The following is a 9,757-nucleotide window of genomic DNA, read 5'->3' as shown; positions in this document are numbered from 1 at the left end:
CATTCCCTCCATGCATTTCACATGGCAAAACAAAAGGAATAGAACAGCTGTCAACAAGTGAACTTAATACTATACTTTGTAAGTAAAGGACAGGGTTTCACAACTCTGTGAGGAAACCATTGCATAATCATTTCTTCTATGCATTTCATAGAGCAAAATTGAAGGAAATGAACAGCAATTAACAAGTGAACTTTAGCCTATACTCTGTAAGAATAATGGACAAGCTTGTGAGTGCATTTGGATGCGTTTAACTAATTATTTATTTGCTGAAAGTGCTGTAGAAAATAAAGGGAAAAGTTTTTTTGAGTGGGGGGTCAGCTAAAATAAGCTCAAAAATCCTAAGAAGTTCGCAAATTTTGCACTTTCCAAACGCAAATATTTTTGAGTCCAAAAGAAGAAGGTACAACGGCAGTAAATTATAGCCACCATAAGGCATTGGATAATTGTACAAACCTGGTCCCCTGATTGTATCTGCAGGACCACCAAAGGATAGTGGCCTATCATACTAATCAGGTATCCTAAGTGCCTCCCTAGGGTAATCAGGAATAATGTATGCTTTCATATGTACATTAGGCAGAGGATAGCCTGACAAACTATAATGTCTAGCTGATGTGTTGACGTATGGTGCATATTGGTCCATAAACAAACCTGGTGGCTGCCAATTAGGTGGTTGCATAGAGTGAAAACCAGAAGTGGCACCAACAGCAGAGATTGGTGGAGCCTCTCTTGGAACTTCTGTCCTATGACGCTTACTTCCACTGTGTTCTTGAGGCTCAGACTTTGGAGTATTGCCAGAAGTTAGGGTGGATGGTGCAGAGGTGGCAGTTATCATGGTTGTAGGAGCAATACATATCTGCTCAGTATGCTGTGGTCGAACTTGATTATTTTTTTGAGGATTCATCTCTGACCCCAAAGTTTTGGGACTACAGCTTGTTTGTTGTTGTTGATGCTGCTGCAGTAATGTAGCTTTAGATCTAGTACGAGGTCCATTTTTGACATTGGAGGAGTCATGCTTTTTCTCTGCCTGCTGCTTTTCCTGTTCCGCAATGTGCTTTTCAAGGATTTCAGGAAAGTTTTCATCTTCAAGCTTGTAAATTTCAATCCAGCTGCGTACGGCTCTTAAGTTAACTCTTTGCTTATCCCCATAAGCTGTAAGCAAGTTTTACTCAATCACGAGCAAATATGTACAAGAGGAAGGTGGTTGAATGTTTGACCAAGAAGAACATAAAAACATAAACAAAAGGGTGGAGAAAATACCTGAACTGGAAGTGACTTATCTCCTTCCTTGCATAAGTCCTCTGCTTTTCTTTTGGAATTCATCAAATGATCATTTAAAAGAGGTACTAGTGGGAAACTATCCACCAGCTCCAGTGCACAGATATATTTAATAGCTTCCAACTGCTGCTCTTCTTTGATAACATTTTGAATGAAATCTATTACATGCAATAAAGGAACTATTAGTATTAAAATCCCGCAGAAGTGGGAGCGTTGTATATTGGGTATGACCTTTTTTTTAATCAGTATAACAATGATGACAATAATTGCACCAAAGGAAAATGAAAGACATAAATATAAAATAAAAAAGAAAGGAAAACCCAAATATCACATGACAGATAGAGGAAAGAATTTAACTGGAAACCCTCTTTTCATGAGGAGAAGATATCTTCACTGAAACTAAATTAAAACCAAGGGAAAGGAAACCCATATAGGTTCTCTATAAGATTTCTTGCATCGCTTGGTAACATTTGATGAAATGCAATATCATCACAGGGAAAACAAGTGGTGTTTATATTAAATTTACATTACATTTAAGCGTCACTTCAAGGGATCTAATAACAGTTCAGATAAAACCTTTCACCCTTTCAGGTTCTTATTACACATCCTAAAAACTTTTCTTTCTAAATTTCTCAATCATATAATACCCTTCTTCCATCTTTGATTCGAACACATTACAAATTCTGCAAAAGCAAATAATATATAAGAAATAGGAACCAGGAAACTTTAAAGACCATAATAAAAATTTTCACAAAACAAAAGCTTGCAGAAGATGTAAATCAGTGATGTACAAGTCCCATTGAAAGTTCCTTCTGTGAAGGCAGTGATGCTAAGGCATTACTGTACTGCATGAAGGATGAATGACACCCATTCAAATGAGAAAGTTTTCAAAATATATGAACAGAATTTAACACAAATGATTTATGGGTACAGAGAGAGAGAGAGAGAGAGAGAGAGAGAGAGAGAGAGAGAGAGAGAGAGAGAACTTACTAGGCATGATATCTGTCAGGCCAAGGACCCGACATAAATCAGGTACCTTTTTATGCCAAACATCAGTATCCAAAAGACCAAGAATCTCATTTGCATAAAAAGAAGAGGTCAACCCATAGGCTACTAAAAATTGCAGAAAGGCCAGGACCTCCAAAAGATCATCTCTCTTATTTTTCAATCTTGAGTTCCAATCATTTGCAAACTTCGTGGCTTCTTTCACCAGAGGCTTCATCTGGGGTGAAAATATTAATTGTTTCAACAATAATGTGAAGTTTCTAGAAAAACCCAACTTAAAGCCTTCATCTCCCTTTAAGTTTGAAGGATAAATTCCCTTTATTGCATCCAAAACAAGCTTATCTGGATCTGGTACAGATTGAAGAGCATCAGAAACTTTACTTCGCATCGAATCATACTCCACTTGGTTGTTAAGTAATGACCTCAATATCTCTCCATCCTCATTGACAGATGAACATTTAGGATCCTGCTGAGGATTCATAGCCAAAGAAGCCTCTCTGCTGTCCAATGGCGAACTTTCCTTTGACAATTGTCCGCTCTTTACATGGGAATGAACAGTGCAGCTCACTAAACAAGTAAGACAAAGAATTTGATATTCAACAGAAAATGTTAGTGACTGGATTAAGGGAATAAAATTTTTGCATACCACATATTAAACAACAGTTCATGACCATGAATGTGCCTCGGTTTTATTCCTGACATCACTCAAATCATGCAAAAAAAGCTGAAGAACGAACATGCAATATTCTAAAGCTACTTTATCAAAATATTAGTTAGTTTTCCTTGTTGACTTTCTGAGACTTTCTGCATTAAAATGAATCATATAATAAAATTCACCTTCATAAAAGATAATGTTTTTCATTCCATTAAGCCAAAAGAAAAGAAAAAAAGGTGTAAATGGTCTTGTTAGTCATTCTTGCAACCATGCAAGGCATATACAAGTATTCTTGTGGTGACCAAAGTATCATTGGAAGCATGAAAATCTATGCCAGGAAAAAGAGTAGAATATTTAACGTGATGTCAATAGAATAAGCACACTGAAACAACCTTCTTAAACTAACAATCACCCTTAACACTGAAACCAGGACCTAGAAGCTTAATGCAGGGAGAGAGGAAGGGATGGAGCCTCTCAACACCAGACAACATCTTAAGCCATTTAAACAGAAGCCTGTGAACTTAGAAAATTCTTGCATGCATTTCTATTACCGGAAGAGGAAAGAAAAGAGAAGATAACAGCAACAAAAGTTCTTGTCTTCTTCAATTATTCAGGAAAAAAAAAAAAATCAAGGAGAAGAGATTAAAGCAAAGTTCCATGTTTATATTCCTTTCTCAACTTGGGTAAGTAGAAGGTGAATTTAAGATGGTGAAACCATACTTTGCCTCTCACGAAAACTCCTAGCAGCCAACAAGAATTCTTGTAAAACAGAAAGCAATGAGTAGGAGAATGTAATCAGAATTTCAAACAGCATAACATGATGAACTTAGCTAAATGTATATCTGTAGAGAAGGTGGCTTGTGGTTGAGAAGATTGAATGAGTGGAATAAGGCAGCAATGATGATATGTATGAGGAATCTTTTTGTTAAATCTGGTACTATTTCAGTTGCTTGGGAGAATCATTACTTACAAGGCAGAAGTTTTTGGGCAAGTGGAGTCCCTCAAGACTGCACATGGGGGTGGAGAAAGCTTCTATGCATCAGAAAGCAAAGTAGGCCATTGATAAAGCTTGATGTGGGGATTGGTGAAATGTTTTCCTATAATCCTATGGCATGATAATTGGCACCCGCATGGTTCCCTGAACCCTAAGTATGGCCATCAAATGTTTTATGATGCCGATAACACATTGTTTGAAAAATCTCTAGTGTCCATAAAGGGGATTGGAAGTGAGCTCCTGCAAAATCTAAGAATGTGGTCAGGGTTCATGAGGGCTGTTTTCATGTAACTCTAGCTCAAGGGTATGCTGTGAAGTGGCTTCCAACAGCATCGAGAAATTTTTCTTGTAGATCAGCTTGGGAAAAGATAAGAGTCAAGCATTCAGTGGAGGAATAGTGGAAACAAATCTTGTTTTCAGAAGCCATCTCTTAGCATTTGTTTATGTGCTGATTAGCAATTAAGAACAGGCTAACTGCATAAGATAGGTAGGTCCAATGGGAATACAATGGTAATTGCTTATGCATTTTCTCCAGAAATCATTTGGAAAGCTGTGATCATGTATTTTTTTTATGTGCTTTTGGCCAGAGAATCTAGCTGCAAGTCTTGGGACTATCTGGGAAAGCTGGATTTGTGATAATTCGATAATTGGAGAAGGAGGGATATGAACCCTGGATATCTTCGTTAGAAACGCCAAAAAGTGCCAACCAGTTGAGCTACAAGGCTTTTGGCAATAAGTTGGATTTGTGGAGGTGGGATGATGTTATCCAGTTGAGTGTTCAGCTCCTTACAAGGAGAAACTTTAACATTATATTTTGCAGAATAGCTAATGGCAACCACAGTTTATCAACCATGGTTGAAAGGAAATGTGAGAATCCATGAAGACCAAGGAAGAACTGAGAAGCAGACTGTCGGATTGGTTAAAGAGATGTGAGAGCAATGGCTGGAGCTTGCAAGAAGATAAGAAATTCTATCAAAGAATGTGTCCTGTGTAGTCAATGGGGTTTTTCAATAATATGCAAATGTAAAAGAGAGCTCTGTTCAAGAGTTGTGTAGGTTGTTTGAGCTCGTTAATTGATGTGGATAGGTTTGTAATTCGCAGCTTATCTCTGCTTGTTATTGTGATTGTACCATCTTTTTTTTTTTCTCCTTGAAAATGAAATAATCACTCACTTCATCCAAATATGTGTGTGTGTGTGTGTGTCTAGAGACTTTAAAATGCAATCTGTTGATAGTCATAACACTATGAAAGAATGTAATCAGAAAATTTTGGAAAACAAAATCTTTAAGACAAGAATCTATGAAATTAGAACCAAAAAGGGTTTCAAATAATAGATGGATGAATTAAATTATGTGGTGAAACAAAGGAACTGAAACATGTGAACCAAACCCACTTATATAGTAGCCTACTATTACAATATTCAGGTTCTTGTGATTGTCCATAATCACATGCTATCAAAGTAGCCATCATTTTAATCAAAAGTCCTAAGTGTTGGGTGCACTGTGTGCACATGTCCAGCCCACATAGCATTAAAGCCCATCTATGGACTTGTTTTGTTCTGGCTGTGACTTGCAAGCATCCTAATTCTAGTTGAATTAGGATCCTAAATATGTAAGGCGGCTGGGTTAATATATAAAGATAAGGTTTATTAGGTTTTAGGGTGTGCCGCATATAGAAGAGACAGAAAAAAAGGAAGCTGCACAAGAGAAAAGAGAGCAGCCAAGAGGAAGCCACTTAGAGAAAAAGAAGACAGCTAAGAGAGAGCTGTGCGTGAAGAAGAAAATAGAGAGGAGAGAGCAAAGTACTGCCGCCTTTGAGTGAAATAATTAGTGTGTGTGAGAGCAAAGAAAAACAAGAGAGAGATTTTTCTTTAGCTGTGAGACATACACAAGAGATATTGTAATTGATTTAATAATAGTGAAATTATTCGGAATTTGTCCTGTGTTATTTTGGATTGCTAATATTTGTGATGATATTATTTGGGACCCAACACTAAGTTCGTTTCAACGCCCACCAAACGACACCAAATAATTAGCATATTAGCAAGCATGTGAACTATAATGATGTGTAACTAATGTATTCAGTCAGTGTGTACCTTTATTGCTGAACAAGCTTGCTGGCTCCTGATGAGGCAGTTCTATTAAGTGAGCAGTTGAGGTGGAACCTTCGGAAGTATTTGGTGCAGCGTCTGCTGAAACAGCTATCCAAGGGCGCTTACTACCACTACGCTGTTGCACTGGAGTCAAGGGGGCAGGGGCAGGGGCGGGGGCATGGCCAGTGGTTTTGGCAATGGTTGCTGGGGAGGTAAGGTTATTTTCCGTAATGTAGGTAGGAATAGGAGCAGGGATGGGGGCAGCAGCAGGAGTGACAGGAGCAATATGTTTCTTGCTGCCAAGGGCCAGCTTAGTTTTTTTCTTCATAGCCTTTCGTTTTCTTTTTTTCAGAAGAGTGATGCTGCTCTTAAAGTTCTGAAAACTTACCTGTGCTTTAGGTGATCTGTTTTTCTTCTTGAAAAAACTTTTAGAAGAATTGTTTGAACACTTCAAGCAATCCTTCAAGAGATCTCTTGGTGGAAACTTGTCGGCCAGCTTAAATACATAAATCAACCTAATAGCCCCAGGGAGCTGCTTCCTTTTAATAAGATTTTGAATGAGTCCTGGTATACACAAAACAGAAAATACAGGTAACAGGTTCCATCTAACTATGGGAAAGGGGATACTGTTAAGACTAATTGAGCAAATTCCTAACATTAAGCATGACTTTAATCATTTTAAGACAATGATTAAGAGAAACCTTTTCCTAGAAAAACCTGAAGATGCCAATTTCTATTAACCTAATGATTAGGCAGGAATGGTCAAGTCACTAAAGAAGCTTGAGGCTTGAAATTCTATGCTTGCATATATTCTCAACAAGACTTAATTGTGCTTTTTGGTGCCTTCTAACAAAATTTTAATTTACTTAGATTCCATATTTTCTACAACTTATTTAATTAAGATTTTTATTCATTGATATATACTTGAACATTTATCATTTATACCAAATTTTAATGAACTTTACTGTACATCACACAGGTTTGCAAAACGCTTTCAAGTCAAATTCAAACATAGGAGAGGGAGCAAGCAATATGAAGCCCAGTTTTCAGAAAATTTACCCGGAACCTTATTATCAACACCAAGGATCTGACACAATCCAGGCAACTGTTCATGCTCAGCAACTTTCTCCAAATACAATAAGAGTTCATCAGCATCAAAAGCAGAGGCCAATCCATAAGAAGCTAGGAGTTGCAAAAACCCCAAAACCTCCAGAGAATGCTGTGTGTCGACCATCATCTTCACCCTCCACTCCATGGCCAATCTCATTGCTTCTCGTTTCACGTCGGGTTTGATACTTGGTGAAAGTTTAAACAGATGCTCTAACAATAGAACACAACTCCCTCGAATAACACTCTCATCAAACTCCACATCTCCCTTCTTCAAATGAGGAGGGTAAAACCCTTCCATTGCATCCAAAACAAGCTTTGAAGGGTCTGATGACAATCTAAGAGTGTTAGCCACCTCATGTCTCATCGAATTGTGCTCTTTCCATCGCTCATTTAGGAATATTTGCAAGCTCTTTCCATCCATAGTAATCAAATTTTTGGAAGGTTTACTTGGGATCTTATTATCAAGACCAAGGACTCCACACAATTTACGCATCTGTTCATGCTCAGCAACCTTCTCCAAATACTTTACAAGCTCATCGGCATCAAAAGCAGAGGTCAATCGGTAAGAGGCTAAGAGTTGCAAAAACCCCAAAACCTCCAAAGAATTCTCAGCATCCACCTTCATCTTCATCCTCCATTCCATGGCCAAAATCATTGCTTCTTGTTTCACCTGGGGTTTAATATCCGGTGAGAGTTCCAACAATTGCTCTAACAACAGAACACAACTCCCTTGAACAATCCTCTCATCAAACTCCACGTCTTCCTTCTTCAAATGTGGAGGATAAAACCCTTCCATTGCATCCAAAACAAGCTTTGCAGGGTCCAATGATAATCTAAGAGCAGCAGCCACTTCATCTCTCATCAAATCGTGCTCTTTCCAATGCTCATTTAGGAATATTTGCAAACTCTTTCCACCCATTTTTACACAAAATCGAGGACTAGCAGAAGAAGACGAATTATTATCAACGTCGTTAGCCAGAAAATCTTCTAAGGGCTCGGTATTTACTTGGGTTTGAAGGAAGTCAGTGAACCTTTTCTCTGTCAATTCAAGCTCCTTAATCGTCTCTTTGAAATGCTTCTCTTTTAACTCAAACTCTTTAAATCGCTCTTCATATTTCTTCTCATTCAACACAAGTTCTTCACTTCTTTCTTCGATTTTCTTGTCTTTCAACCCGAGTTCTTTATGCCATTCCTCAAATTCCTTCAAACAGTCTCCTAATCGTTTCTCTTTTGCTTCGAAGTCTTGAATGAGTTCTACATACCGATTCTCTTTCAACTCGATATCTCTTGATCTCTGCTCAATACTCTCCTCTCTCAGTTCAAGTTCTTCTAATCTCTTCTCTTTCGACTTGAGCTCTTTATATCTCTCTTCACATTTCTTCTCATTCAACGCGAGTTCTTCGGATCTCTCTTCGATTTTCTTTTCTTTCAACTCAAGCAATTTATGCCATTCCTCAACTTTCTTCAAACACTCTCCTAATCGCTTCTCTTTCGCTTCAAGCTCTCGACCGCGCTCTCCATATCTCTTCTCTTTCAAATCAAACTCTTTGCATCTCTCATTCAATTTCTTTTCTCTCACCTCAAGCTCCGCGAACCGCTTCTCTTTCGAATCAAACTCCTTGAATCTCTCGTTCAATTTCATCTCTCTCAACTCAAATCTCTTCAAACGCTCTCCAAACTGCTTCTCCTTCACCTCAAACTCTTCGTACCGCTTCTCTCTCAACTCAAACCTCTTCAAACGCTCACCAAACTCTTCGAATCTCTCGCCTAATCTCATCTCCTTCATCGCAAACTGCCTCTCCCTCGCTTCAAACTCCCGAACGCGCTCTCCGAACCGCTTCTCTTTCAAATCGTACTCCTTCAACCTCTCGCCAATTATCATCTCTTTCAACTCGAACTCCTTCACGCGCTCTCCGAACCGCTTCTCCTTCTCCCGAAACGCACCGGATTCCTCCGCCTTCGACTCGAGCTCCTGAGCCCGCTACAGGAGAAAACGGCGCGTGGTTTCGAAGTGGTTCTCTAAGTCCTTCCATCGGTCAAGCGTTTTGCGCAGGTTCTAATTCCCTTGTGGTTTTCTCCATTGGAGAAAATATGTAAACAAACCTAACCGCGCATTATATATATGTATAGCGTGATTCGCATTCGATGTTAGAGAATCGAAGAAAACTTAGAAGGTGGTTGTGTTCTGGGGAATGAAGAACTGAACAGGTGTTTTTGGTTGGAGAGAAAAAGGAGGGAAAATAGCGTGAATAGCGTGATCGCAATCTTTTCTCTTGAGCCAATTTGACGAAGTTTGTACAGTTTAATATATGCATTTGGTTTTAAGATTTTGAATATTTTATTTTTGACCCCTCAAGAATTGAGAGTTAAAACTAGACCCCCCCCCCTCTAAAACTAAAATTAGCACAAAGAATCTAAAAAATAAAATGGCCACGTAACCCATTCAAATATTTTAGAATTTAAAAGAATATTAAATTCCATTTTGTTAGATGATTTAGTTGATTTTTTTTTTTTTAACTTTTCTTTTTGTTGATATCTTGTTAATATTTGTGGATGTTAGTTTGGATTTACATGAAATTTATTTTCTTTATTCCCTCATTCTATTTGGAAAGTTCAAATCTAGTTT

At 38.2% G+C, this 9,757-nt stretch overlaps 1 protein-coding gene across 3 annotated transcripts; it reads right to left on the bottom strand.

The window, feature by feature from the left end:
- Positions 1–336: 336 nt before the first annotated feature.
- On the bottom strand, positions 337–9,405 carry LOC112004129 (FRIGIDA-like protein 5). Of its 3 annotated transcripts, XM_065780774.1 has the most exons (5): positions 7,081–9,405; positions 6,025–6,585; positions 2,266–2,847; positions 1,258–1,433; positions 337–1,149 (listed from the first exon to the last, which is right to left on the bottom strand). In XM_065780774.1, the coding sequence occupies exons 1-5, from the start codon at positions 9,011–9,013 to the stop codon at positions 1,120–1,122; spliced, it is 3,282 nt and encodes a 1,093-aa protein (XP_065636846.1). In that variant the 5' UTR covers positions 9,014–9,405; the 3' UTR covers positions 337–1,119. The 3 variants fall into 3 exon arrangements, with proteins under 3 accessions (XP_065636846.1, XP_065636847.1, XP_065636848.1); XM_065780775.1 differs by lacking the exons at positions 337–1,149; positions 1,258–1,433 and adding an exon at positions 1,627–1,958; XM_065780776.1 differs by lacking the exons at positions 337–1,149; positions 1,258–1,433 and adding an exon at positions 2,029–2,120.
- Positions 9,406–9,757: the final 352 nt, after the last annotated feature.

The sequence above is a fragment of the Quercus suber genome, unplaced genomic scaffold (genome assembly GCF_002906115.3).
Source record: "Quercus suber isolate HL8 unplaced genomic scaffold, Cork oak 2.0 scaffold_247, whole genome shotgun sequence".
Taxonomy (NCBI): domain Eukaryota; kingdom Viridiplantae; phylum Streptophyta; class Magnoliopsida; order Fagales; family Fagaceae; genus Quercus; species Quercus suber.
This window is presented reverse-complemented; position numbering and strand designations above follow the sequence as displayed.